At 52.4% G+C, this 26,998-nt stretch overlaps 4 protein-coding genes across 6 annotated transcripts; 2 read left to right on the top strand and 2 right to left on the bottom strand.

The window, feature by feature from the left end:
* Positions 1 to 81: 81 nt before the first annotated feature.
* Positions 82 to 6,963, top strand: DCDC2B (doublecortin domain containing 2B). 2 transcript variants are annotated; one of them, XR_003506731.1, is made up of 10 exons: positions 82 to 719; positions 1,603 to 1,654; positions 2,095 to 2,171; positions 2,355 to 2,486; positions 2,804 to 2,950; positions 3,054 to 3,093; positions 3,725 to 3,860; positions 4,264 to 4,367; positions 4,760 to 4,965; positions 6,430 to 6,963. XR_003506731.1 is itself a non-coding variant. In XM_027517356.1 (9 exons), exons 1-9 carry the CDS (start codon positions 457 to 459, stop codon positions 4,832 to 4,834), a joined length of 1,026 nt encoding a protein of 341 aa, XP_027373157.1. In that variant the 5' UTR covers positions 82 to 456; the 3' UTR covers positions 4,835 to 5,172. The 2 variants fall into 2 exon arrangements, 1 of the variants encoding a protein (XP_027373157.1); XM_027517356.1 differs by lacking the exon at positions 6,430 to 6,963 and having other exon boundaries at positions 4,760 to 5,172.
* TMEM234 (transmembrane protein 234) lies at positions 5,175 to 10,871 on the bottom strand. 2 transcript variants are annotated; one of them, XM_027517405.1, is made up of 5 exons: positions 10,528 to 10,871; positions 10,097 to 10,248; positions 8,857 to 8,923; positions 6,212 to 6,304; positions 5,175 to 5,945 (listed from the first exon to the last, which is right to left on the bottom strand). In XM_027517405.1, the coding sequence occupies exons 1-5, from the start codon at positions 10,541 to 10,543 to the stop codon at positions 5,851 to 5,853; spliced, it is 423 nt and encodes a 140-aa protein (XP_027373206.1). In that variant the 5' UTR covers positions 10,544 to 10,871; the 3' UTR covers positions 5,175 to 5,850. The 2 variants fall into 2 exon arrangements, with proteins under 2 accessions (XP_027373206.1, XP_027373212.1); XM_027517411.1 differs by having other exon boundaries at positions 5,855 to 5,945; positions 6,123 to 6,304; positions 10,528 to 10,608.
* Positions 10,585 to 18,388, top strand: EIF3I (eukaryotic translation initiation factor 3 subunit I). The gene is made up of 11 exons (XM_027517372.1): positions 10,585 to 10,666; positions 10,760 to 10,852; positions 12,092 to 12,179; positions 12,482 to 12,547; positions 13,621 to 13,770; positions 13,858 to 13,985; positions 16,693 to 16,803; positions 16,914 to 17,003; positions 17,314 to 17,387; positions 17,902 to 17,994; positions 18,122 to 18,388. The coding sequence occupies exons 1-11, from the start codon at positions 10,664 to 10,666 to the stop codon at positions 18,201 to 18,203; spliced, it is 978 nt and encodes a 325-aa protein (XP_027373173.1). The 5' UTR covers positions 10,585 to 10,663; the 3' UTR covers positions 18,204 to 18,388.
* A 55-nt stretch (positions 18,389 to 18,443) lies between these two features.
* LOC113877294 (myotubularin-related protein 9) lies at positions 18,444 to 26,340 on the bottom strand. Its single transcript, XM_027517312.1, has 10 exons — positions 25,359 to 26,340; positions 25,071 to 25,179; positions 24,735 to 24,860; positions 24,446 to 24,619; positions 23,757 to 23,983; positions 21,573 to 21,734; positions 21,248 to 21,389; positions 20,945 to 21,165; positions 18,815 to 18,966; positions 18,444 to 18,741 (listed from the first exon to the last, which is right to left on the bottom strand). The coding sequence occupies exons 1-10, from the start codon at positions 25,541 to 25,543 to the stop codon at positions 18,608 to 18,610; spliced, it is 1,632 nt and encodes a 543-aa protein (XP_027373113.1). The 5' UTR covers positions 25,544 to 26,340; the 3' UTR covers positions 18,444 to 18,607.
* Positions 26,341 to 26,998: the final 658 nt, after the last annotated feature.

The following is a 26,998-nucleotide window of genomic DNA, read 5'->3' as shown; positions in this document are numbered from 1 at the left end:
TCTGCCCCTGGTCAGGACAAGCTTCTGGGACCTCCTGTTCACTTCCTGCTGACATGGGGCATCCTCTCCAGAGCTGGCTGAGAGCCACAGCCCAGGAGCAGACTAGCATTCTTGGGGAACAGCCCCCCAAAGCTGTTGGGCTACAGAGTGGCAGGGAGGCTCTGAGAATCCCTGCCCCAACCCAGTACTAAACATCTGTGTTTCAGTGTGATCTCTGCCACTGCCCCCTCTCACTGAGTCCCGGCTCTTCCTTCATACCTAATGACCAGACCCACCCTACTGTGAGGCCCCACCAAGAGCAGACTGGATGAGACCCTGAATGCAGACAGATGCTCCTATGGAGGCTCTCCCTGCCTTCCTGGGTGAAAAGGCAGGACTCCACCTCTGATTGGCATTGCTCCCAACCCTGTCTTAGTTGCCTGGCAACAGCTCTGCGTCTCTAGCCAGGGACACACAATGGCCAGTGGCAGTCCAGCAGCCAAGAGGGTAGTGGTGTACCGGAACGGGGACCCCTTCTCCCCAGGCCGCCAGCTGGTGGTGACTCAACGCCGCTTCCCCACCCTGGAGACCTTCCTCTGTGAGGTGACATCGGCTGTGCGGGCCCCAGTGGCCGTGCGTGCTCTCTACACCCCTTATGGCCACCCTGTCACCGACCTGGCAGACCTGCAGAACGGAGGGCTGTATGTAGCTGCTGGCTTCGAACATTTCCACAAGCTCCCGTGAGTGGGCTGAGGGTGGTCAAAAGCCTGGGGAGGGAGGTAATAGCAACAGCAGCAGTTCAGTACTGACTATGTAGACATTAGCAGTCCTGTGAGGTGGGTGGTCTTATCCCCAGTCTTTGGAAGGGTAAATCAAGATAGTCCTAAGCTGCCCAGGAGTAGACAACACAGGTGAGCCACTGTTCAAGTCAAGAGTCTGACACACGATCACGCCTATCCAGCCAGGACCAAACCACGGTAAGAGCAACATTCTCATGCTAGTTGAGCCCCCTTTTCCAAAGGCTCTTCCTGATGGGATCCTTATCACCCCCATCACCACCACCACCAAATACTCTACATCTATCCATAGACATCCCGTGTTCTCCAGTAGGCTGGGACCACCCTTTACAGGGTGTAGCTGTGCTTTCCAAGATGGGAGACTTCAGTGTCTGAGCTTCCAACTCAGATCTGGCTTCCAGGTCTTCTTTCACTCTCAGCTGAGAGGTTGCTCGCTGTAACCTAAGGAGCCAGGAGTTGGGGAGCTAGACAGACTTAGAATCTGGACTTGGTCACTTCCGTGTTACTTTGGGAGTCCTTGTTCTGTCTCATACAAAATGAGATGAAACCACATACCCTGCGAAGGAGAACATTTCTCTGAGATACAGGAGGATTTAGACCTTTAATTATGTGGTTTGTGCCCTGGACTGGATGTGCAGCCTGATATACGCAGGGCCTAAGGCAGGTTCAAGTGTCAGCATCTGTTTCTGGACTGAGGTGACTTGAGACTGTTTCACTGGGAAGGGAGACCTGGTGAGCTGGGCCCCAGCCCCCTCCTCTGGCAGCTGCTGGGCTGCTGAGGTCCCCTGGCTCCCCAAGATGACCTGTGACCTCTCTGTCCTTTCAGCTATTTACCCCCTGCAGGGAAGGATCCAGGTGGGAAGAGCAGCAGATTGGCAGTGAGTCCTGGGGCAGGCCAGCCCCTAGCCCTCTGTTCTCCCCCTCCTCTGGGATGGCTCCCACTTTGGTCTGGGAGGTCAGGGGCCCCAGAAGCAGCTGGATCTGCCTGTCTCCACACCTACTCTGGAGCCAGCTGCTACCCTTTCCAGGGTGCAGGATTTCAAAATGCTGTTCCCTGCGCCTTTCGCAACCTTTTATCTCCAGGCTGTGGTCCTCAGAGGAAAGAGGACGCTATAAAACAGAGGGATGGGAGGGGGTTAAGAATGTGACTTAGAGAGGTAGAAGCACCCTATGGTAAAAGCTGTGACCAGTCTCACGCTCCTTATCCCCTCTTCCGCCCCAGTCTGGTTCCTTTCCCTCACCCTACCCACCTTAGACTGACCTACCCCTGACCAAAGGCCTCAATGCGTTCCTGATCTGGGGACCTGATGGGTTTCAGGGTCTTCCGGTGACTCGGCAGCTATGTGATGGGGCCCTTGGACGGCAGCTACCTGCTGGTTCCCCCTGCTATATCCAGTAAGTGCCCGTGTTGGGGAGGCGGGGGCATAGATTTTTGTTTCAGTGAGGCCAAGGAAAAGTAGGTGGATTTGTTCCAGGAGCCCGTGCACTGGGTCTCAGACTGTCTTCTGGCCCCGGTGCCATCCTTCATCCTCTCACATGGATGCTCACATCCCCTTACCAGGCTGCTCTTTGTCCCAGTGTGTTCAGGAATGGGGACCTGTTAAGTCCTCCGTTCAGCCTGAAGCTGTCCCAGGCTGCCAGCGAGGACTGGGAAGCAGTGTTGAAGCTCCTGAAGGAGAAGGTGAAATTACAGAGCGGGGCTGTGCGCAAGTGAGTCTGGGAACTGCGGAAACCTGAATGTCCCCAAAGGGAGCCGCCCCACTGGTTCTGGCCTTCCTAGAGGATGAAAAGGCCAAAGGAAAGCATGTTTCCCCAAAGGGGACTTCTTTCTGTGCCAGAGGGAGAGGCCCTTCCGGCCCAGCCCTTGGAGCCAGGGTGGAGCCTGGGGGACTGGCCCTGGTGCCCGGAGAGCTGCTCCCCAGCAGGGCCAGGCACCTTGGAAGAGCTGTACCCACCCCCTCACAGTCTGCTGACTATCAAGACCCACCTTGTTCACTGGCCCTTATGTACTCACCTCTCTCTCCCAGGCTCTGCACCCTGGACGGGCTCCCACTGTCAGCAAGGGAGGCTCTGGTGAGCGGCCATTACTACGTGGCCGTTGGAGAGGATGAGTTCAAGGCCCTCCCCTATCTGGAGCTGCTGGTGCCCAGTCGCTCACTGCCCAGGGGCTGCTGGTATGTATATATGAGGGGAGGGGCGGCAGGTTAGAGCAAAGGAAGCCACCCTGACTCCATGTCCTGCTCTGCCCGCTATAAGCCTTCTCTTTTTTCATTGCAGGCGTCCCCCAGGTCCAAAGTCCAGGCCCCACCAGCAGGTGGTAGGTGACCCAGGGTGTTGTGGGGGGCGGGAAAGAAGGAAGTGACTAGCTTCCTGCTGAGGCTCTGACCTTATTGTACTGTATCCTCTCAATAATTTTGTGAAATAAAGATTGTTATTCCCATTTTCCAGAGGAGAGGCTGAAGTTCAGAGGAGTGAAGTGATTTGTTCAGGGTAACACAGTTACTGACAGCAGCCAGACCAGAACCAGGTCTGAAAGCCAGCTTATCTGGGCTCTGTGAAGATCTTCAGGACTCTGAGTTGCTGGACCTGATGCCAGATTGGATGCTGGGAAAATCAGTATATCTGGCATAGCAGGGTCCAAAATGCTTATCAGCTTCCCATCTTATCCCAGGCCTGAGCCCTCCCAAGAGATGAGCCAGCGAGTTGAGGGTAGGAGGATACAACCTGATTTCACTGGTCATTTAGAACACCAGACATCATCTACTATGTCCCTGGATAAAGCAGCCTGATGGAAGAGGGAGCAGGGAGGGAAGATGCAGGCTATGAAGATGGATGGCTTCTCCTCTCCCAGGCTGCCAAAGGCATCAGAGGCATTCACACCTGGACTGGGAGTGGAGAAGGTAAGGACAGCCTACAACCATGGCTCACGCTCAGTGTTCCCTCCGCAGGCCCAGGGCCACAGAGCACAGGCAAGCCGGTTCTCTCCAAACGAAGCCAGACAAATTGAGCCATCTGCTTTCTATGCCAGACCCCAACGAGCTATTGAGCCAAGAAGCATGCTCCCCACGCTCTCATTTCCATCAGGTGAGGGGACCCCAGAATTCAAGGCCTTCTCAGCCAGCCTCTGACAGTGACATGGGATGGTGCCTGCTGGGGATGACACAGGAGGGTGAGGGAGTTCCATGGTCCAGAGCTGGTCTTGACTTCAGCACAACTGTCTCCTGCTCCCTCGTGTGCATAGCCAGTCCTTTGCCTTTTCATGGGGACCTGGCTTATGAAAAGAAGCATGTGAAAACTCGAAGCCATGAATTTCAGGGGTGGGATTTGGAAGGGTTGGGGATGGGGGCCAAAAGCCTGCCCCTGAACTAACCTCCATCCTCTGCGGTCATGAACGAGGCTCAGGGCTGGGGAGAGGGCTGATAAAGTCTAAGGAAAGAATGTTGAGGGCTCCTCAGCCTCGGCGTTGGTCTCTTGCCTTCCACGTCAGGAACCAAGGGAGTGTATAGGGCTCCCCACCCAAGGAAGGAGACGGCAGGGGCCCGGGAAGTAGCAGATGATGAAGACACCCAGACAGAGGAGCCCTTGGATCAGGTGGGCCGGGGCTGGAAGCTGTGTGTTGGCTTTTGTTTTGTTTGTATGGTTTTTTTTTTGCTGTACCCTGCGGCATGTGGGATCTTAGTTCCCCAGCCAGGGATCAAACCTGCACCCACTGCATTGGAAGCCAGGGAAGTCCCTGGAAGCCATACGTTGGGACAGGAGTTCTGAGCTGGAAACCAGCAGCCCTGGGTTGCAGGAACAATTCTCCCTTGTGACTGTGAACAAATCTAACCTTCTCAGAGCCCGAGTTCCTATGTTAAATGAGATGGTGGATCCAGATTTCTGGTCTCTTCCTTTCCTGGGGTTGGGAAACCCCAGGCTAAAGGCTGGAGGCTGGACTGGGGTGCTTAATGGCTCCGTTCTGTGTGGCCTTCTTCCTCCTCCAGCGGATAGCACAGATTGTGGAAGAGGCGCTGTTCCTGGAAAAACAGCCTGGGGCTGGGGCGGCTATCTCAGCCTGATGCCTGCTCCACCATCTTGAGATCCAGCAGCTCCAGCCAGGAACTGGGGACCTTCACTCTGTAGTCACCTTTTATCCTCAGCCTCCAGCAGCCTGTTCTCAAGGAACCAGCATCTCCTCTGGGCTCACAGGGTATGATGCAACCCCTTCAGTCCGGCTCTGCTGCTCATAAACCTACACCCCAGTCTTCTTTCCTTTTGGAGCAGAGAAGCCCCAGCTACAGAGGCTGTTTCCTTATGAGAGTCTCTGGCCAGAGAAAGGAGTAGCCAGCTGGGTTTGGGGGAGAGACCACAAACATGGGAGCGGGTCTGTCACAATAAAAGAATACTTACTAATCTCCATCTGTTTACTACAGATTTATTACAGACAACTGACTTAGCGACTCAACAACAACTGCTCACCCAGCATCGCTCCACATGCTGGAGTTGGGCAGTGCCGGGGCCCACGGGCATTTGAGGGGGGCAGGCAGTTGAGGATTTACGCCCACCTCACGGGAGGGACAGGGAGGCTAACAGCCAGCTCCTCTCCCGCACATCATCTGCCATTCTTACGCACTTTCCCCAGTTCCCCCCTCAGCCAGCGAAGGCTGAGCCCTGGAGGCCTCCTGTTTGCATTTCTGGCTCAGAGGCTATCGCTGGCCTTCTCCTTGCAGCTGGGGTTCTACAGTCCACCACCCAGCTGCTGGGATAGTCCAGGTCAGGCCATAGTAACAGTGACAGGTCTGGGGACCTGACGTGACAGCAGAGAGGGTGCTGCTGGGGCACGAGGGCTGCTGAGGATGAGGGTGAAGTCGCTTGTGCTAAATCTGAGTGGTTGAACAGCATGTGAAAGTTACAAAACCCTTTCACTCTTGTTCTCTTATTACGATCCATGAGGTAGTTATTATCTCAGGAGGTGAGGAAGCTGAGGCTGGGCCTGGGGCTGGGGGTGGGAGGCCTAAGTCCCAGGCTCACTGCCTCTACCTCATGGCCCAAGGGTTTCCTGGAGATAGCAGAGCTGGAGGTGGCCTTGGTTCCCTCAAAGTGCAGACGGTTGCCCTTGGGTCTTGGTCACTGAGCTTGTGATGCAGAGTGTAATTCCTGCCACGGTGAGCACCATGCCAGCAAATGCTCCTGGGATAATGGGTAGAAATTGAGGAGCTCTGAGACTAGCCATGCCAGTAGGAGCTAACGCAGGGCTGAGGGAAGGGCTCAGATGGGAACTACCCAGGGGAAGGCAACCCTGATGGCAACAAGGAGGCAGGAGAGCTACAGAGGAAAGGGCAGGATGAGGGAAGAGCCTCTCCTCACCTGGTCACAGGAAACGGCTCTGGAAAAAACTAACCCAGGGTGTCAAAGTCCAAGTAGCGGCTTCCCGAATTTGCAGTGTCCTGACTTACGTTTTCCACCAATATCTTCTCCAAGGACCTTCCCAACAATCAGTGTAAAGATGATGGCCAGAGAGTTACTGATGGGCACAGCTAGGGTCAGATCTGAGTGATCAGAATGAAAAGAATCTCTGAGATGCAAAAAAAAAAAAGTCTTTCTAAGCACAAAACACTTTCATTACATCATCAAGACAGTTTTAAAAAAGGTGTCTCATGATCCCATTTTTCAGATAATGTCACAGCAAAGCTCAGGATTCAAACTCAGGTCTCCTGACTTCAAATTCAGTGCTCCCTCAGGATTCCAGCAAGAAGACCTAAACTACAAGGTCTGGGACCATCTTGGTTTGCTGGTAAGGATGAGGTCTTTGCACTCAAACAGAACTACTGTGATCTCAAGGACATCTGGACAGACAGGTACCCCAAAGCCAAAGGACACAGTAGCATGCGTGCAGTAACACCAAACACAAGCACACTTTATGTGCCAGCGCTTTGTGTACACATCGAATCAGTCTTCATAACAACAATGCAGGAAGCACATTAGCATCATAATGGAAACAAAGGCTCAAAGACACCACAGAAATGGAGGCAAATTGAGGATTTAGACCGAGGTCTGCCTGACTCTAAAGGTAGTAGAACTAAATGGATAAGGACGAAGCAAAACAGCAGGTGAAGCACATTTGTTTCTTTTCAGTTTGGACTTGGGCCTCATGGAATTATGTAAGAGAAAAAAACATCAGCAGCAGGAACAGGTACAGGACAGGCCCCACAGGGCTGGTTCTTAAGTAGAGGTCACCACAGTCCAGGATCTGTTGCTTCGTTTTGAAGCTCTGACTTCAATAAATGAAACTTCAAAAAGACTTAACGGAGTTAACAATACTCTTAACTTGAAATTTATTACACTTAAATTTTGTACATTTGAAGCTTTTTAAGAAGACAGATTTTATGTTGTGTTCTTAAAACACATACCAAATAAATAAATAAATAAATAAAACCAAAAAAACTAATGGATAAATCAGAAACTGAGTTACTTGTTTGCAAGACTCATAACTGCCGGGCAGGCTGTGCACGTTGGCTCCTCAGCACATTCTTTCCCAGCCCTCCCAGGCCTCACCTGTTCCAGGCAGAGGAGGAGAGAACCGCGCAGCTGCTCATCCCCTGCGAGGCACGGCCATGGCTGGTATTAGCCACCCAAGAAACTGACACAACTGCCACCTACTCAGAGCGCTTTCCTTAACCTTACACAACACAGAATGTAGTGGTTGCTAAAGACTGGTTTGCAACAGTAGATGGGAGAGGGAAGCAGCATAGTGTGAGGAAAGAATAGGACACTGGAGTGAGGCAGACCCAGGTTTCCCTACGTGATCTTGGCTAGATCAATCACTCTGAGCCTGTTCCCTACCTGAAAAACAGTGATAGCAAGACAACAGCATCGTCTTACAAAAGGGTTGTTGTAAGATGAAATATGATAACATGTGTATATCCTTGCCTGAATGAATAGTGACCACTGTTCTGATTATTAGAATGGATACAGGCAGGGTAAGTGGTGAGATAAGAGGATCCTGAAATTCCAATTTGCTCAAAACTTGGTAAATGGCTAACTGCAGGCATTTTTCCAGAGCACTCAGTGTTCTGGGCAGCAGGGAGTGCCAGAGGCTTTCCAACTTTGCTTTAAATGAAGTCTTATGAGAAGCCCAAAATGTAAAACAGATGAAAGTGGAGTGATGCTAGTTGAAGCTGACATGGCAGATGTGGAGGTGGGCCTAGCCTCTCCCATGACTTCTGAGGGGTTTCCCAGGGTTATTTGGGGTCCAAACTCCCCTCAAATCCCTGGGAGGGGGGGGCCCAAGTGAGACTTCAGGTGAGTTATAGCAAAGTTATAGCAAAAACTTCTGTTAGCAAAGTTCAAGAGCATGAACTTTAGTAATAGACGGCTTCACATGCTTCTGCACTGACATGCTGTGGGACTTAAGAGGTGAAATAAGTTGCCCAAAGTTTTGTAACTTCATTGCCTTGGTGGAGACAATCATGTCCATTTTATAAGGTTGAGCTGAGAATTTTTTTAAATGTGTAAAACTAGAACAGTATCTGATGCAGGGGAGGACGCACAATAGGGAAAAGAAATGTATCCTTATTGAGCTCCTCCAGTCCATCGTGCACCAGGTACTGCTCCGGATGCTTCTCAAAACTGAACTTAATTCTCTCAGTGCTATGAAGTCAACCATAAAAAATCAAGGTTCAAATAAGAGACTTGCCCAAGGTTAGGCAGGCAGTTAGCAGTGGAAGCAAGAGTGTCAAAGGCAGCCCTTGGGCAATTTGCTGTCGGTCCAGTGCTGTAGGACTCTGTGCTTCCACTGCAGTGGGCCTGGGTTTGATCCCTGGTCAGGGAACTAAGATCCCATAAACTGCATGGTGCGCACACACACACACACTCAAAAACCCTCCACACAGCCAAAGGAACTTTCTTTCTCTGCTGCTGCACAAGATTGCCAGGCTTCAAACCAACCCTTTGCCTGGCAGCATACTCATAACCAACCCACCATACCCTACTGCCTAGAGAAGAGGGTGCAAATATGGAACCAGATCCCTCATTCATGGCAACAAGGTGTTTGAGACATTCCCTCCATCCTAAGCATAGCGGTTCTAAGCCAGAGACCCACCTGTTGACGCCAAGGTGAGGTAATAGAGAAGGGAGCCACACTGGTTGAGAGAAAAGGGCATCAGGTACTGGAAACAGAAGAAAACTGCAGTCAGTGTGATTGCTTAACTGAGCAGGGCTGCCTTCTTTGAGCTTCGAGATAAGCCTTTCCTTGGAGGGAGGGGTAGCTATGAGGGCCTAGGGCCCAAGTCATCTGAAAAGGACCCTTCCAGGGCAGAGGGAACATCACTGACTGAACCCCATGCCTTTGCCCTGAATGCCCTCCCCCTCAGCCCCGCTGGTTTCTATCCACCCCATCCTGCAAGTCCCTGAGTGCCAGTGTTCCTCTCTCCAAGAAACCTTCCCTCAGTCGCCTAGCTCCAGCCTCCCTCCTCTGAACTCACAAAGCAGTTTATCTGTACCTCACTCAAAGCCCTTAGCCCTGAGAGGCAGTTGTGTCTATGTCTTTCCCACCAGCCGAGCCTGGCAGCACTGAGCTCAGAAGTAGTACTCTAGATTCTCCCTTATCCCCCCCTCCCCAGGGCCAATTTGAGCCCTAAGCCCTCCCTCTGGAAAAGTCTGTTGGAAGGATCACCATAATAAAATATTAATAGCAGCTCAGGGCATCATAGACTTGAGACCTAATTATAATATGTATAAGGCCCACTGCTAAGTGCTTTATGTGCCTCACCTCACTTAACCCTCACAACTGCCCCATAAGACTGTTACCCTTATTATCCCCATTTTACAGAAGACTCTTGAGAGTCCCTTGGACTGCAAGGAGATCCAACCAGTCCATTCTAAAGGAGATCAGCCCTGGGTGTTCTTTGGAAGGAATGATGCTAAAGCTGAAACTCCAGTACTTTGGCCACCTCATGCGAGGAGTTGACTCACTGGAGAAGACTCTGATGCTGGGAGGGATTGGGGGCAGGAGGAGAAGGGGACGACAGAGGATGAGATGGCTGGATGGCATCACCGACTCGAAGGAGGTGAGTTTGAGTCAACTCCGGGAGATGGTGATGGACAGGGAGGCCTGGCCTGGCGTGCTGAGATTCATGGGGTCGCAAAGGGTCAGACACGACTGAGCGACTGAACTGAACTGAACTGACAGATGACGAAACTGAGACTCAAGGCAAACAAGACTCATACAAGAGCTTCTGGAGAGTAAGTGGTGGAGCGCAGATTCTGACCCTGATCTGTTTGACTCCAGAGACCAAATTCTTAGCCGCTACTCTCTACAGAGGGCTCATTCACAGACGCACCTCGGGATTCAAGAAGAGGGTTTTCATTTCCTGCAGCAACTGCCGGGCCCAGGTCCGCTCATGAACCTGCTGCAGGCGGGAGGAGGCCCGCTTCAGCAATGGCTGTGTGCCACCCCACAGAGCGGCCACCAGCACCAGAGCCAGCACCTGCCCTGGATGGAGATACGAGTGACATCCCCCGCCGCCCCACCGCACGGCCTTAGCCCTCCTCCGGCCTCCTATTCTCGCCCCGCCGCCCCGACATCCCTTCTTTGCTTTCCGACGCCCCGTGTGTGATTGGCGGGTAGGACAGGCCCCGCGAAGCCGGGGAGATGGATCCTGGAGCCCAGGTTCGGGTTTGTAGCAGGGGTCGGGGTTAGGTGGTGAGGGGGTGTAAGAAATGAACTTGGGATAGCGGTCTGGAAGCCAGGGCAGGGGCGGGGCCCGCTTACCCAGGGTCGCCGCCATGGCAACGCCGCTCCTCTCCTCTTCCGGGAACAAAGGGGGCGGAGACTCGTGATCCGGAAGTGGCGCCAAAGCCTCTTCCGGTTCTACTCACGTTGCTGCTTTCCTCGCGTCACCGCCGGGATGGTGAGTTCTTCTGTGTTAAAGGTGTTGCCGTGGGGGTCCGGGCTGGGGCAGGGGCCAATTCTGGGCGCTGACACTGCCGTCCTATCCCCACAGAAGCCGATCTTGCTGCAGGGCCATGAGCGGTCCATTACTCAGATTAAGTACAACCGCGAGGGAGACCTCCTCTTCACGGTGGCCAAGGACCCTGTGAGCGTCGGCCGAAGGGCGGGCCCGCCGGGACCTTGCGGAGGGGGCCCGGGAGCGGGCGAGTTCATTCTCCCGGGGCGAAGGGTGGACAAGCTAGTTTTGCTGCGAGAAAAACCAAGGAGTGCCCCGTTCTGAGAAGTAGGGAGAGATCATCCCGGGGTTTGGAGGGCGAGAGCATTACACCGATAGATGTGGGAAAGAACTCCATTGTTGATAGGAGGAGGGAGTAGCCAGGGAGAAGAAAACAAGGGGCCTGTGGAAAGGGAACAGGGACGTGGGTCATCTTGTTTATGGGGCGGAGAGGAGCTCATTCCGGAGAAGAACAAAACTATTCTACAAGGATAGGGGAACAGACCACCTGGAGAAGGGGGAAGTTGATCCTGGGGCGGCGAGAGATGAAGGCCTTAAAGAAGGTATCCCTGGTATCATTTCAGTCATCCCTCTTCCTGCCTCACTCACTGCAAACAGCCCCTCTGAGTACTGCGTTTTGAGGCACCTCCATATGGAGAAAGTTAACCCTAGTGGCTAAACGTGGGGGCTCTGAAACCAGACAGACCTGATTTGAATCCTGAGTCCTGCATTCACTAGCAGTGTGACTTTGAACATGCCATTTAACCATTATAAACTTTAAGTGCCCCTTTTTACAAACTATGGGTAGTAATAGTACCTCCTTCTTGGGGTTGTCTTTAGGATTAAGTGAGATTATTCAAATAAAGAGCTTACTTGAATAAAGAGTGTTTGAGTACCATATCAATGTTAGATGTTTACATTTTAAGTTCCTTAGACATTATTTTATTGGAGTCTCACAGCTACCCTTTGAAAAAGGCGTTATTGTCCCGGCCAGTTTACACATGGGGAAACTGAAGTTCAGAGGGGAAAAGCACACATTTTGAGATAATACAGTGAGATAGAAGCAGAGCAGGGACTGGAACCCAGGTTTCCCTCCTACCAACTGCTCCCGTTTGGACAGAACACCAAAACACTACTGTTTTGCTAGGCTGATACTCGACCTTTTATTCCTCAAAGGGTTTAGGAGTCTGGGGAAAAGGCTGGTATGATGGAGACTTTTTTGCAACCAGGAGAATCCAGGAGTTGGTCTTTCAACCAGCAACCTGCTGTTCCTCAAGAGATGCGCAGGGGAGGGTAGAATCTGGCCTGGCTAGAAGCTTCTGGGGCAAAATAGGCCATGGCTCTGCCTGCGATGCCTATCATCCTGTCACATTGTCCTTGATCCTCCAGATTGTCAATGTATGGTACTCTGTGAATGGTGAGAGACTGGGCACCTACATGGGCCATACCGGAGCTGTGTGGTGTGTGGACGCGGACTGTATCCTTATCTTTGTTCTGAGTCTGTGCTCCCAGGGTCTGCCAGCCATGGAGAAGCTGCTGACCTGAAGCTGAGAGTTTGAGATGCTCTGGTGGGGTCAGGAGAATGATGCTATCTACCTCCTACTCCTTGGTCTGTTCACTAGTTCAGGGAACATTTAGGACAGGTTCCAGTTCTGAATGAGGAGGTTAGGATGAGAGAAGGAAGGCTCTCTGGTGCTGAATAGGGAGATGATTCACTTGGCCTTCCAAGAGGACAAGGACTCAGGTGAATTCTGTCATGCTTCTTAACACCCTCTTCAGGGGACACCAAGCATGTCCTCACTGGCTCAGCTGACAACAGCTGTCGTCTCTGGGACTGTGAAACAGGTAAGCCTGGATCCTTCTACACTTTTTCAGCAAACAGTGAGGACCTATAGTATACTTATTGAGGCCAACAGGTTCTGGGGAAATAGAGATAAATCCAGAGATGGTTCCCAGTCTAGGGAAAAAGAGACAAGAAAATAAGGAAGACAGAGGTGAAAAGAGGCACTCCAGTGAGATATAAGCCTTGTTAGAGGTAGCACAGTGCACTGTGAAAGCCAAGGGGGAGGCAACTGAAGGCTGAAGTGGGGATGGGATCAGCCTGGGAAGGTTTCCCAAAGTAAGTGTCATGTGAGGTGATCGCTGCGGCACACGCAAGAGTGAAAGCACAGCGAGTGTCGTCCAAGTCATCTGATCTGGCAGGAGCTCCTGCTGCCTGGGGGTGAAATAGACAGCAGTGGAGAGCTGAGGCGGCTGGGGCCAGAACAGGCCTTGAGTGTGAACTCGGGAACATGACTGCTCTGCAGGACTCGGCATGCTGTGGAGGGTCCTGAGCAGGGAAGAGCCTGTTTAGTTCTTTTTTTTTTAATTTTTGGCCACACCGTGGCAAGTGGGCAAGTGGGATCTTAGTTCCCTGACCAGGGATCGAACCCACACCCCCTGCATTGGAAGGCAGAGTCTTAACCACTGCTGGGGAAGTCCCCAAGCATGTTTAGCTTTGGCAAGCCCAGGTAGCAGTGGAGAACACTGCAGGAACAGACAGAAGACGGGAGCCTATTAAACCGCTCCATTTAGTAAATATTTTCTGGGTACCCAGATCTCTCCCAGGTCTTTGCTGGGCACTGGTGACATGCAGAGAAGTTAGAGGAGGTCTTTGCTGTGGAGAAGCACATTCTCCACAGAGGTGGAGACAGATAAAATGTAGTCCGTTGTGAGTGCCACAGTGGTGGGATGTCTGAGGAGGGACTGTGGAGAAGTTAAAAGACCTGAGCCAAAGCACAGCAGTGAGGGAAGAAGACAGGGCAGGGGGCTAGTCACCAGTGTAGGAGGAACAGTGCATTGTAATGATAGGCAGGGATAGAGGGCATCCTCCCGGGATCAGCAGGGGGCAGGGACTAACCGAGACTGCCTGTTCCCAGGGAAGCAGCTGGCCCTGCTCAAGACCAATTCAGCAGTCCGGACCTGTGGCTTTGACTTTGGGGGCAACATCATCATGTTCTCCACAGACAAGCAGATGGGCTACCAGTGCTTCGTGAGCTTCTTTGACCTGCGGGATCCAAGCCAGATCGGTGAGCCGGGGCTGGGGCACAGGACTGGGGTTGAGGTGAGGGGCGTGGCTCCAGAGCCCAGGGCCTGACATGTGCTGCCCCACACAGACAGCAATGAGCCCTACATGAGGATCCCTTGCAACGACTCCAAGATCACCAGTGCTGTTTGGGGACCTCTGGGAGAGTGCATCATCGCAGGCCACGAAGGTGGAGAGCTCAACCAGTATAGTGCCAAGGTAAGGTGGGTGAGGCCTACGCCCATCAGAATGATTCTCTGTGAGAGGCAGGATGAGCCTGGGGGTTAAGAGTGAGGGCCAGATTCACACAGACTTCACCATTTTCTAAGTATGTGATCTTCATCGTATTATATAACTTCACAGAGCCTGTTTATCTGTAAGATGTTTCAAGCATCAGATGACCTCAGGTGTTTGAAAAACTTGTCATAGAGTACTCAGGACATGTGACCAGTGATCACAATTAAGCGTGTCCCTGCCCCCACTGAGTGGCAGGTGCCATGCTAGACTCAGGACAAAGAAGGGAATCAGACATGGACCCTGCCCTCCGGGAGGCAGGCTGGCAAACAGTTAGCACATGGGTCAGGTTGTGAGCTGTGCCACTGTTGAGGGCTCAACCAAGTACAGAAAGTGCCGTCTGTCACAGAAGACGTGGCCTGTACATTAAGCTGTGAAGAATAAATGGAGCTTCAAGCCAGAAGAGAGAGTTGTTCCACAGACACAGGAGCAGAGTGTGCGGAGGCACAGAGTTAAGGGAGTAGGCAGATTCTTCAGGAATGGGAGTTTGGTCTCTCTGGAATGTGGTGTTGGGGAAGGGGGACCAGGACTAGATTGCGGATCCAGAGATAAGGGAGCTGTGATTTCCCCTTAGGCAGGAGGAAATCTTCAAATGGTTATGATGATCAGGTTTTCTCTTTTATTTTTTAAAATATTGATTGATTGATTTTATATTGGCTGTATCGGGTCTTAGTGGTGGCATCCCAGAGTGTATGAACTCTAGCTGTGCCTCTCCATGTGGGTCTTCATGTGGGATATTAGTTTTCCAACCAAGTATCAAAACCACATCCCCTGCATTGTAAGATGGACTCCTAACCACTGGGCCACCAGAGAAGTCCCAGGTTTTTTCCTTTAGAAAGCTCTCACAGGCTAGATTGGAGAATGCATAAAAACTAGGAAGTAGTCACAGGGATGTGGGGTATCTGACAGGAGACATTCAGGGTGACCGATGAGAGGGAGGGTTACCGAAAGGGTGAAGTCTCAGATTTCTGTCTCAGATTTCTGATGTGGGTTTCTGGGGAATGCTGGGATGTAATATCGTAAAGTTTGGTCAGTCACTCAACAAGCACTGGCTGTGGTCCACTAAAGTACCAGGCCTACCTGCAGGAAGGAACGGGAACCAAGGTCAAGGCCATAAACAGTGCTTGATGCTAGCCAACGGTGGAGCTGATCTGTGCCCTCAGGTAGGCCTGACTGCAAAACTGGTGCTTCTTCCCCAAAATGGAGGCACCAGATGCCTCCCTACCATGTGTCCACGGAGGAGACAAAGATACAGTCTTCCCTGACAGTAGGTGAAAGGAACTCAGGGAAGGAGATGGCAGTCTTCTGAGGGTCTGTGTGAGGCCCAGTGCTTGAGGCCGTTCAGTCATCTTCACAAATGTTTGCAGCATGCATGCCAGGCGCCCATCACTCACATTCAGGTAAGACCCAGTCCCGGTGTCCTTGAGTCAGGAAGACCCGCTGGAGGAGGAAATGGCAGCCCACTCTGGAATTCTTGCCTGGAAGATCCCATGGACATAGCAGCCTTGGGTTTTGCAGTCCACGGGGTCACGAGGAGTCGGACATGACTGAGCACGCACACGCAGTGTCCTTACAGGATCCTGGGGACTTGTTTGTTTGTTACTAGTCCTAACCATTGGACCACCAGGGAGTTACTCCTAGGGGCTTTTAATAATCTTGTTTTCTAAATAGAGAAATCGAGGCACAGAGAAGTTTTTTTTTTTTTTTTTAATTTGGCCATGCTGCAAGGCTTGCAAGATCCTAGTTCCCCATTTAGGGACTGAATCCAGGCCCTCAGTAGTAAAAGCACTGAGTTGTAACCACTGGACCACCAGGGAACTCCCATAGAAAAGTACGTTTAAGGGCAGATTCTAAACTCTGTCCTACATAGTCTGGCAGGTTCTGTAAGTGGGAAGGGAAATCAGATGAAAGAGCCCTTTGAGAAGACCTGAAAAAAGGCTGGATGAGCATCGGTCCTCATGAACTGTGACCAAGACCCTGCGAGGGAAGGAGATTCCATTGGGTTCTGCCTTTTACTGGTTTTGAGCTCTCCAAGTCACACCACCTATCTGAACCATAGTTTCCTTTTAAAATTGTGGTAAAATATTCACTTCATAGGATTGTTGTGGGGATTAAAAAAAAAATGTGTTGTTACCTGCTTAGCACAATGCTTGGCAAACAGTGTTGCTGCTGCTGCTGTTATTCAGTCACTAAGTTGTGTCCGTTTCTTGGCAAACCTGGCAGCATGCCAGGCTCCTCTGTCCTCCACTGTCTTCCAGAGTTTGCTCAGATTCATGTCCATGGAGTCAGTGAGGCTGTCTAACCATCTCATCCTCTGCTTCTGGCAAATAGTAGCCACTCAGTATTTTTTGGAAGAAGGATTAAATGGAACTGCTCTACTGTTACATAATGATTAATTAATAGGTGTCACCATAAGTGTCTGTTTTCCTAGGTGGACTAGCAGTGTTCATGAAACCTGCACACACGGGCTAGATTGGGCTTGGGAGTGGGAGTAAATGTTGATTCAGGGGATACTAAGGCAGGCCCGACCTGACCTCCCCTCTCCTTCATGGGACGAGAAAGGGTCCAGAATCCTGGCTGAGCCTGGGGTATTGGGAATGGAGTGATCAGAGCCTCCCTCTTCTGTCCGCAGTCTGGGGAGGTTCTGGTGAATGTTAAGGAGCACTCCCGGCAGATCAATGACATCCAGTTATCCAGGGATATGACCATGTTCGTCACTGCATCCAAGGACAACACTGCCAAGGTGAGCCTGGGCAAGGAGTCTGGCGGGCCTGCTCCCACCCTCCCGCAGGGCTCTCAGCTTCCCCCAAGAAGACTCCTTTTACAGACATCTCCCTGGCCTTCTGTCTCTAGCTCTTCGACTCCACAACCCTTGAACACCAGAAGACTTTCAGGACAGAACGACCTGTCAACTCAGCTGCCCTCTCTCCCAACTACGATCATGTAAGGAAACCCACCCGAGTTTCCTGCTAAAGACTCAGAATGTTTCCAGGATCTAGTTTGTCTAGCAATTAAGAAAAGAGCTTTGGGGGAAAATAGTGTCAGGCAGAGAGGAGATCTCAGAGCAGGAACAAGGGTGAATGATGGGAAAGCCCCGGGGGCAGGGCAGGAGGTGGCTGAGGGATGTTTGTTCCTTACCCTTAATATCTTCCCAGTCTGATGTAGGAGATACTAAAGGCTTATAGGGTTGGGGGAAGAAACGGAAAATGGACTTGCCTGCTTTTTGGGCCCATCTAGAGTTTCTTCCCTTCAGGTGGTGCTGGGCGGTGGTCAGGAAGCCATGGATGTAACCACCACCTCCACCAGGATTGGGAAGTTCGAGGCCAGGTAAAGGGGGAAGGAGCGCTTCCAAACAGAAACATCATGAAGTGTCTCTCACAATGGCCAGAAACCGGATAATGGAGGAAACTTTGCTTAATTCACTGGCTGCTAGGGAGTGCAACCAGATTGGGGGCCCTCCTGTGACAAGTGTCTGATACAGCACTTAAGGGCATGAACTCTTGGGCTCACTCTGAAGCCCTGCACATCACTGGAGTTGTCTGTGCCCAATCACCCTTGATTGTATAATGGGCAGAGTGATATTATACTTACCTCATAAGACTATGCCGATTAAATAAGGTAATAGTTGTGAAGCTTTTAAGAGCACTGCCCAGCACATAGCAAGGAAGACATTTGGGTCCAATCTTCTCCCAACTTCATCTTGTTTTGTTCTCATTCATTTCCCCCTTATCCCAGTTTCCCTGCTTTATAGTTTTGTTTGGGGAATGGTTCCCGTTGATGTGTTTCGGTAGGAGATGGGGACCGAATGAACTGTTGCTTCCCACCCTGCTCTTTCCTCCAGGTTCTTCCACTTGGCCTTTGAAGAAGAGTTTGGAAGAGTCAAGGGTCACTTCGGACCTATCAACAGTGTTGCCTTCCATCCTGATGGCAAGAGGTAGGGCCTGGTGAAGGGGGCTGAGCCAGCCCTGGTTTGCCCACCTCTGCTCCTTTCCCACGTCCTGTCCCCCAGGCCTGCTTCCCAAAGGGCAGGCCTCTGACTGGGCCCTGGCTGTCTCTTCCAGCTACAGCAGTGGCGGCGAAGATGGTTACGTCCGCATCCACTACTTCGACCCACAGTACTTTGAATTTGAGTTTGAAGCTTAATAAGCCAGACCTCTGGGAATTCCCTGTCGGTTCCGTGGTCAGGAGGCTGCACTTCCACTACAGGGGCACGGGTGATCTGCAAGCCTCACCATGCGGCCATACACACACAAAGAAGCCGGATCTCCATCGGAGCCAGGGTCACAGAAGCTTTTGGACTCTATGAAATAAACTAGTTTGGAAATAAATGGTTTCTGGTCAGATATTTGATCATTTTCCCTTCTCAGTGACACCCCAGCCAGCTGATACCAATCATGGATGCTTTTATTATTTGGACCTTCCAACTATACTTGGACACTTAACACGTGGATCCGGGCTGGGTTGTAGGCACTCTCCCAAGATCCAGAGGTGCTGAGGGGCCTGGAGAGGTTCCAGGAACATCTCAACCACCATCTGAGGACCAGTACTTAGGGTCCAGGCTCAGAAGCTGAATCTGTTGGCTGAGAGCCTTCTGTCTTCTCCTGATCTGTCACTATTTGCCACACTTTCTCCCACGCTACCTCTGAAGGCTCAGGCGGACGGGTCCCGCGCAGAAACAGGCCTGAGGAAGAGGAGGACGGGTAAGGAAGCTGACCAGAGGCGAGAACTACCCCAGGGAGGAGGAGGAGGGTCACCTTGCCACAGTCGCAGGCTCTGGGGCTCCGCCGAGGGCCAGATAGCCAGGGGGTTGGGGACGTAGAGCGGGTTCCGGAGCTTTCGTTGCTCTTTTGGCTGACTGAGCCCAGACCACAGGGAGTGTGTTCGAGTTCTCACTTCACACAGGCATCTGGAGGGAGTGAGACCATAAGCTTCCAGACTTTGCTGTGTACTCTAGGATTCTGGGTGGGGGCTCCAGTTAGTAGGGTGACAGCTCCCCCAGGGCAGTGATAACACCTCCTGCAAATGTTACTGGGAGTCAGATCCTGAACTACGATAACGCAGGAACAAGGCAAAGTCCTAGTTCTTAAGGAGTTCTGCTTATCTTTGCCTGAAAGGATCATGGAAGGCTAATTAAGAATGTGCCATTTGAGGGATTTCCCTTGCGGTCCAGTGGTTAAGAATCTGCCTTTCAATGCTGGGGATGTGGGATCAGTTCCTGGTGAGGGAACTAAGATCCTACGTGCTACAGAGCAACTAAGCCTGGGCACTGCGACTGCTGAGCCCGTGTGCCACAACCAGAGTGCACTGCAAGCAAATGCTGAGCCCGTGTGCCACAACCGGAGTGTGCACCACAAGCAAATGCTGAGCCCGTGTGCCACAACCAGTGTGCACCACAAGCAAAAGGTCCCCGTGACGCAGCCAAGATCCCACATCCTGCAACCAAGACCTGACGCAGCCCAATAAATAGTGAAAAATGTTTTTAAAAGAGTGTGCCATTTTAGCTGGGTCTAGCAGCAATTCTTTCTTTCACTTTCTGGCAGCAATTCACCAGGTATGCAAAAACATGGAAATACAGGAGCAAAAGCAAGGAAGCGGGAAAGGGCTCAGTGTAAATACTCATAGGTCTAGACTGATGAGTTTAAAAGAGAAAAAGGATGAAAGTGAAGATACTATAAGCAGTGAGGAAGCTATTCCAATGGTCTACAGGGAAAGGAAAGTCTGGATTAGGGAAGTAGAAGGGGCCTTGGATGGGAAAGGACTAAGAAAAGAAATTGTTAGAAGAAAAGCTGAATATGAAGGAGGGGGAGAGGTAAAAAGTTTAACCTGGATAAGCAGAGCTAGTGAAAGCAACAGGACGAGGAGGCCACTGGAAAAGCAAAGATCACTAAATATACGATCGCCTTCGTGGAGAGGAGTGAACCCTCCCTCCCCTTGTCTCAGTCTGATGAAAGAAAGACGGCCAATGGGAGCAACAAGTCAACCAAATGATGAAAGTAGCTACCACTTGTGTGCCCACTGTGCCAGGCACAGTGTTAGGCACTTGCTATGGCTCAGAGGTTAAAGCATCTGCCTGGAATGCAGGAGACCCGGGTTTGATCCCTGGGTAGGGAAGATCCCCTAGAGAAGGAAATGGCAACCCACTCCAGTACTCTTGCCTGGAGAATCCCATGGAGGGAGGAGCCTGGTAGGCTACAGTCCATGGGGTCGCAAATAGTCGGACACGACTGAGCAACTTCACTTTATGCTTTAACTCAGCTAATCCTCTCACACACACATAGCCCACCTCTAGATCATGGTGACTATTATGATCACCTCCTTGCTACTGATGAAACAGACTCAGGGTTGCTTTTGATCACTCATCAGGTGAATGGTGAGCCAGAATTTGAGCCCAACAATTTGACTCAGCTTTCAACCTCCAATCTATTGCTTCACTAGAATCAACCCTGCAAAGTGGTAGAGAGCCCCAGAAATGATTTTGGCAGCAATTTCCCCCTTCAGTCCTTGTTTTTAAGTTAGGAGTGCATGGTTCTTGGCTGTGGACAGGGTAGGAGGTCTGAAGAACTGACTGTGGACCCACTCGTTTCTAGCTTTGCAGAAGTTAGGGGAACGTGTGAGATCCGGAGGCAGGAGAGGAGAGGACACACGGTTTTCTACAAGAGAAACTCAAAAGGGAAAGATACCTTCTTTTTTGGAAGGGAGGGAGGAGGGGCAGTCGTAGTTCCCTGAACTGGTTCCCTGAACCCAGCCCCCAGCAGTGAAAGCGCTGAGTCCTAACCACTGGACCACCAAGGAGTTCCCAAAGATGTCTTCTAAGGAAGTAGGTACCCGCCCCACCCCTGTCTTGTGCCTGCCCTCTGGCCCACCTGGACACCCCCTTAGCTCACCTCTCCTTTTCATTGTTGCACAGGAAGGTGCCAAAAGGGGAGGCATAGGCGTGATCAAACAGCGCCAATAGCATCCCCTCCCCAAACTCCAGCGACAGCGGGAACTGGCGGCCCAGCTGCCACACGCAGTCCAGGAATAGGAGAAAGGTGGGGGCCTCGTGTTTGGGGCGGGCGTGGGAGAAGGCTGAATGAGCACAGCGCAGCTGGAAGGGGTGGCCAGCCTGGGGAAGGGCAGAGCGATGGGCATGAGGACGTGGGGTTTCTGGATAGAGGAGGGTAGTGCTGGGCTGGGCGGCCACTCACCTGGACCCACTCTCTCTCTATTAGTTCCTGGAATCCAGCCATGGTTCGGCTCAAGGGGTCTAGGATGAGTTGGGCCAGTGAAGTGATGAGCAGGGTGCTGTCCGTGCCTTCAGCGCCATGTACCAGGATGCAGGCCCCTTCCCTGAGGGCCCAGGGCTCATCAACAGTGGCCTGTTCTTCCCTGCCTGGAGTGGCCAGGTCAGGAATAGAATGGGCCCATTTGAAGGCTACCTTTGCTTGCTTACTGAGACATGGCTTTGCATCCAGGCATGGAGAGCCCTGCCCACCCTGCCCTGTTCCCTGTCTTGTAGGGTGGGGGTCTTACTGTTCCATGCTCTGGGCTGCTAGGCAGGCGGTGCTCAGAGTCTCCTTCACATGTGACAGCCAGCGGCAGCTCTCTAGTCGATTAAGCCAGCGGTCCATGCTCTGCTCCAGGTCCCCGCAGGCCTCCACCAGGCGCACGAAGCTCTCCTGTAGGGGCCGCCCCCTGCACAAGCAAGAGTCTGGTCATTGTTCCTCCAGCCTAAAGCTCTGGTGAGCACAACAGCCTCAGAACAAGGGCTCCAGGCCAATGAGGGAGACACAGAGCCCTCAGAGGAGCCCATCTGACAAGAGGGACACAAGACCCTTTGGAGAGCCCACCTAATCTGATGGAAGTGACTCCCTAATCTTGAGGATTCCCCAATCTGCTGGAGGAGACCCAAGACCCTTTGGGGAAACCTAGTCTGTTGGAGAGGCATAGCATAGCCTCCTGGAGAAACAGAATGCTCTGTTGTTTTTTAGTCGTTAAGTTATGTCCGATTCTTTGTGACCCCAAGCAGCATGCCAGGCCTCCCTGTCCCTCACTATCTCCCAGAGTTTGCCCAAGTTCATGTCCACTGAGTCAGTGATGATATCCAACCATTTCATCCGCTGTGCTTCCCTCTTCTCTTTCGTGGATCACAGCCTTGTCGTGGCGAAGGGGCTTATGTAACTCAATGAAGCTATGAGCCATGCCATGCAGGGCCACCCAAGACCAACGGGTCATAGTGGAGAGTTCTGACAAAACATGGTCCACTGGAGGAGGGACTGGCAAACCGCTCCAGTGTTCTTGCTGCGAGAATCCCATGAACAGTATAAAAAGGCAAAAAGATAAGACATTGAAAGTTGAGCCTCCCAGGTTGGAAGGTGTCCAATATGCTCCTGGGGGAGAACGGAGGGCAATTACTAATAGCTCCAGAAAGAATGCCCTGGAAACTCCCAATTTGATGAAGGTGTCACAGTTCCCTTGATGTACGCCAGCCCAATGGGAGCTACACAGTACTCCCTTGGGAGAACCAGCCTGACAAGAGGTATAGAATACTCTTCAGATTCTGGAATCTTCCCAGGAACTGTTCTGTTCTAGATCACCAGGAACCTTCTGCCAGAAAATCTAATTGGTACTTTTTTCAGGCTTATTTAAAAGCCTTCAATGACTCCCCATTGCCTCTAGGATAAAATCTAAGCCCATTATCATGGTACTCAAGACCCTTGCTCTGGCCCGGGGCCGCCCCTTTAGCCTCCCTACCTCCACCTCAGAGTCCATACTCCCAACACACTGTGCTGTGTATGCAAAGTTGCTCAGTCGTGTCCAACTCTTTGTGACCCCGTGGACTGTAGCCCACCAGGCTCCTTTGTCCATAGGATTCTCCAGGATACTGGAGTGGGTTGCCATGCTCTCCTCCAGGGGACCTTCCCCGACCCAGGGATCGAATCCACATCCCACCTGAGTCCAAAACGGGGCAATTGACTAGGCTGCCTGCTGCTACACACCTGGAGGGCCTTCCACCTGGACTGTCCTCCTCCCACCCTCTGGCTTACCCCTGCTGTGTTTCGGATCTCACTAAAGCACCCTATTCTCAGGGAAGCTTTCTTAGGATGACCTGTTCTAAGAGGGGAGTGCTGCCGCTTATCACACTGAACTCTAATTGCCTGTTTACTGCTAATCTGCCAGCCATGTCTGGGCTGGCCACCATCTCAGCCTCTCTGCTGGGTCAATGTCGGTCAAATAAATGAATAAACAGTTTTGTATTCTGGATAGGGGAGCAGTCCACTCTCCTCAAAGCACAAAAGTCCCTCAGGACCTCCTCTTGGTACTACCAGCACCTGGAGACAGTGGGAACAGATAACAACTGTGGGTACAGCCCTCAGGGCAGAGCTGGGACCAGGGCAGAGAGAGAGAGAGAGAGAGAGAGTGTGTGCGTGTGTGTGTGTGTGTGTGTGTGTGTGTGTGTATGATGAAGTTGTTCCTGGAAGACAAATTTCAGTTTAATGTAAAGGAGAGATTTCTCTTTCGAGGCAAAGTTGGGATGCCTAGAGAGGAAAGAGCTTTGTCAGTGGGTGCCTGCAAGTGGCCATGCCCACCTGGCAGGATGGCTACCAGGAAAGATCAAACAGTCCTGGAAGTTCCTAGAAGACGCCAGTCCCCCACCCCCATCCATAAAGAGTCCTAGAGGAAAGAACCTTAGGAGGGCATGAGAAAGCCCCTTACCTCTCCAGGGGCCGGTGCAGTCGTTTCCAGCCAGGGTAGGCAGCCTTGGCCTCGGTGCCCCCGCCAGTCATGCGGGCCTGTTTGGCGGCCTGGGGCGAGCGCGTGTCCACGATGAAGCCCCGGGCCCCGGGCCGAGCCCCCGCCAGCACAGCTCTCAGGAGCTCCTCGTCCTCAGAGCAACGCCGCTTCTGGGGCCCAGTCAGGGGCTGACCGGCACGTAGCAGCACCTGCAGACAGGGATCCAGCTCCAGAAACTGTACCCACCCAGGCCTGGTTCAGGAACTTCGCTCAGGGCATCCCTTAGGCCGGGTGTACACACTGGAGCGCATCTAGAGCTGGCTGGGGCAGGCTAGATGGAGCTCAGGAACCCTACGGGCTTCGAATCGGGTCTCGGTGGGTTGTGGCAAGAGCGGGAAGGGACCCGAGAGTAGGCCGTGGGCGAGTCACGGGTGGACAAAAGAAGAGGAGGTTTCGGGGAGGGGGCCAGACCAGCCGGAGGCGGAGCCAGAGGCAGGGGAGACTCCAAAACTGCGGAGAAGGGCGGGGTCAGCACCGGTGAAGGCACGATAAGCCGAGGGGGCGGGGCCATGTTACGGCCCGGACCGCAGAAGAGCGGGCCAGTGCAGAGTGGAACCAAAAAGGGAGACAGAGGGTCCTAGCGGCGGGGTCTGGGGAGGGGCGGGGCTCACGGTTCCGCTGGGAGCGTGGTAGTAGCTGAGCACAGGGAAGCGGCCTCCCTGGCGGAAGCGGGCGCTACGCGCCACGGCACTGTCGTCCACGGCGCGAGGCACGATCACGGCGCGGGGGTAACTGGGGCACAAGCTGAAGTCCTCGTTCGCCTCGCTCAGCCGCCACGCGTTGGTCTGCGGCGCAGGGACGAGTGAAGACCCAGTCTATGGCACCCGATGCGTGACCGGTCCCCGCGCCCCTTCCAGACCTGGCTCTCCCACATCCCCAGCCCCGCACGACCGCGCCCACCTCACGAGCTACTCGCTTGTAGTAGCACTCGGGAGGGTGGAAGTGCCAGGCGTCGCCTAACCTCAAACCTTTGGGACGGTAGAAGAACGGAAAGGAGGTGATGACCGATTCCAGGGAGGACAGCGCCTGGGGAAGGAAGTCAAGGGATCTGGAAAAGATCGGAATCCAGTCCGCCGTTCCGCAGCTCCTGCCTCTCCACGCATTCCAGACCACCCTGCATCCCCTTTTGCTCCGGGACAAACCCGGATCCTGAGCCCCCTAGAGAAGTAAACCCTGCTGACTCCTCCTGTTACGGGATAGGGCAACTTAAGTGCCTCCATTGCATCCTTGGCATACCTCGATGGAGCGGGCAATGTCCAGCGTCGCCTCCACGCCCTCTATGTCCAGCTGCAACACTCGCAGGTCCTTACAGCGCAGCGTGATAGTGCCCGAGTCACCCGCGACCCTGGAATGCACAACCTTTAGGTTTAATGTCCATTGACCCCCACCAGGGGGAGAAGAAATGAGTTTCTTAAGATTGTACGTTATGCAGCGGGGCACCAGCTCCAACTGCGCTAGCCCTTTCCCCTCTCCCTGCCGAGCCACGCGCTCCCCGACTACGGGGACGCCCCCGCCACGTCTCACCGCTTCTCGATGGAGTCAACGTTACGCAACAGCAGCAGCCACAGGTCTGGAGTCGCCTGGGGCCCTGGCGACAGCAGCAGGTGGTGGCCGGTGATGCAAAGCGTGCCACGCAGTGGGGGCTCCTCCGGACCCCGCAGGAGCTCGGCTTGGGCCTGGCCGGTGCGGATCATCTCCGCGAACTCCATTCCTCCAGCGGCGGGCCTGACGCCCGGCAGGGATTGACTCCGAGCGTCAGGCGGGGTGAGCGCGGGCTCCGAAAGGGACAGGAACTGGCTGGGCAGCTGGCGACGCCGGCAGGACAGCTGTTAAGGAGGCCCCTTGGAGGAAGAGATCTCACAGTTTCACAGGAATTCCCCCACCCCCACCCCATTGCTAGCACTTCTTACTGAGGACCCCGGGACTAGAATCTGTTAGGGAAACCTCAATTTCAGCATCTGTGAAGTGGGGGAGAAAAATCTTGCTAAAGTCCTTTAAGACCTCGTGGGTCGCAGGAGGCATTAAAAAAAAAGTCTCTAAGGTGCTGGCACTCCCACCGATTTAAAAAACAAACAAAAATACCCGTCTTTTCTCCTGTACCCTGGTGGGAGGGGTGGAAAGGGTGAGTGAGAAACTAGGAAGTGTCTGCATCCTGTCCTACAGCTGAGGCTGGGTGGGGAAATCCCTGGGTCCACCTTAAATGCAAGCAGCTGTGTAGCTGGCACCCCTCCCCCACCACAGCTGGCAGTCCCTGCCTGAGGGCGCCCTCTACGGGGGGCCACTTCTGGTATAGTTCTGCCCTCTGGAGCCCCATCCCTCCTCTCCATCCTTTGACCAAAGGGGAATTGCCTATACACTGAGCTGGGCCCTAGGGACCCAAGGGTGGCTGAGGAGGGTTTCCTTCACAGGGTTTTCAGTCTGGCAAGAGACACACTTAAGCTGGTAAATTACAAGAGTTTAAATCTATTTACTGGAGGACCCATCCATCCAGATATTCTTTTATTTCTTAAACAATGATGCCTATAATGTGTTAAGTGATAATCACTAAGAAAAATAAAAGGTACTCCTGCCTTTAAAGAGCCTTCTGGTCTACAAGGTTCCAGGCTTTTGTGTGTGTGCAAAACCCTTCTTTCAAATAATGAAATCGTAAGTGGATTCCCCCCATACACACATACATAATATACACACAAAGTTGGAACTGCTCTATAAAAGGAACTAGATATAAAAGAGTATAAACTGTAAAATTCCAGACCAGGAGCATCAGCTGGGATGGGAATTCGTTAAAAATGCAAATTATAGGCCCTACCCCAAACATACTGAATCTGAATCTCTGGGAATGGGGCAGTCTATTTTAATAAGTTTCCAGGGGATTGGGATCTATGTTAAAGACGGAGAAACACTGGAAAGTATACAAAAAGGCAAAACTAATCCAGGCTGTCAAAAATTAGGGCAGTATTACTGAAACTGGGCTCCCCAGAAACCAAGTTCCCTTACTGAGTTTATGATTAATCACTCTATTCAAAACATTTTTATCTTTTTTATCCCCTCTGTCTAGTCAAAGCTTTGGTTTTTTCAGTAGTCATGAATGGATGTGAGAGTTGGACTATAAAGAAAGCTGAGCACTGAAGAATTGATGCTTTTGAACTGTAGTGTTGGAGGAGACT

The sequence above is a fragment of the Bos indicus x Bos taurus genome, chromosome 2 (genome assembly GCF_003369695.1).
Source record: "Bos indicus x Bos taurus breed Angus x Brahman F1 hybrid chromosome 2, Bos_hybrid_MaternalHap_v2.0, whole genome shotgun sequence".
In the NCBI taxonomy this organism is placed as follows: domain Eukaryota; kingdom Metazoa; phylum Chordata; class Mammalia; order Artiodactyla; family Bovidae; genus Bos; species Bos indicus x Bos taurus.
The sequence above is the reverse complement of the archived record's forward strand: the minus strand, read 5'-3'. Positions and strand labels throughout refer to the sequence as shown.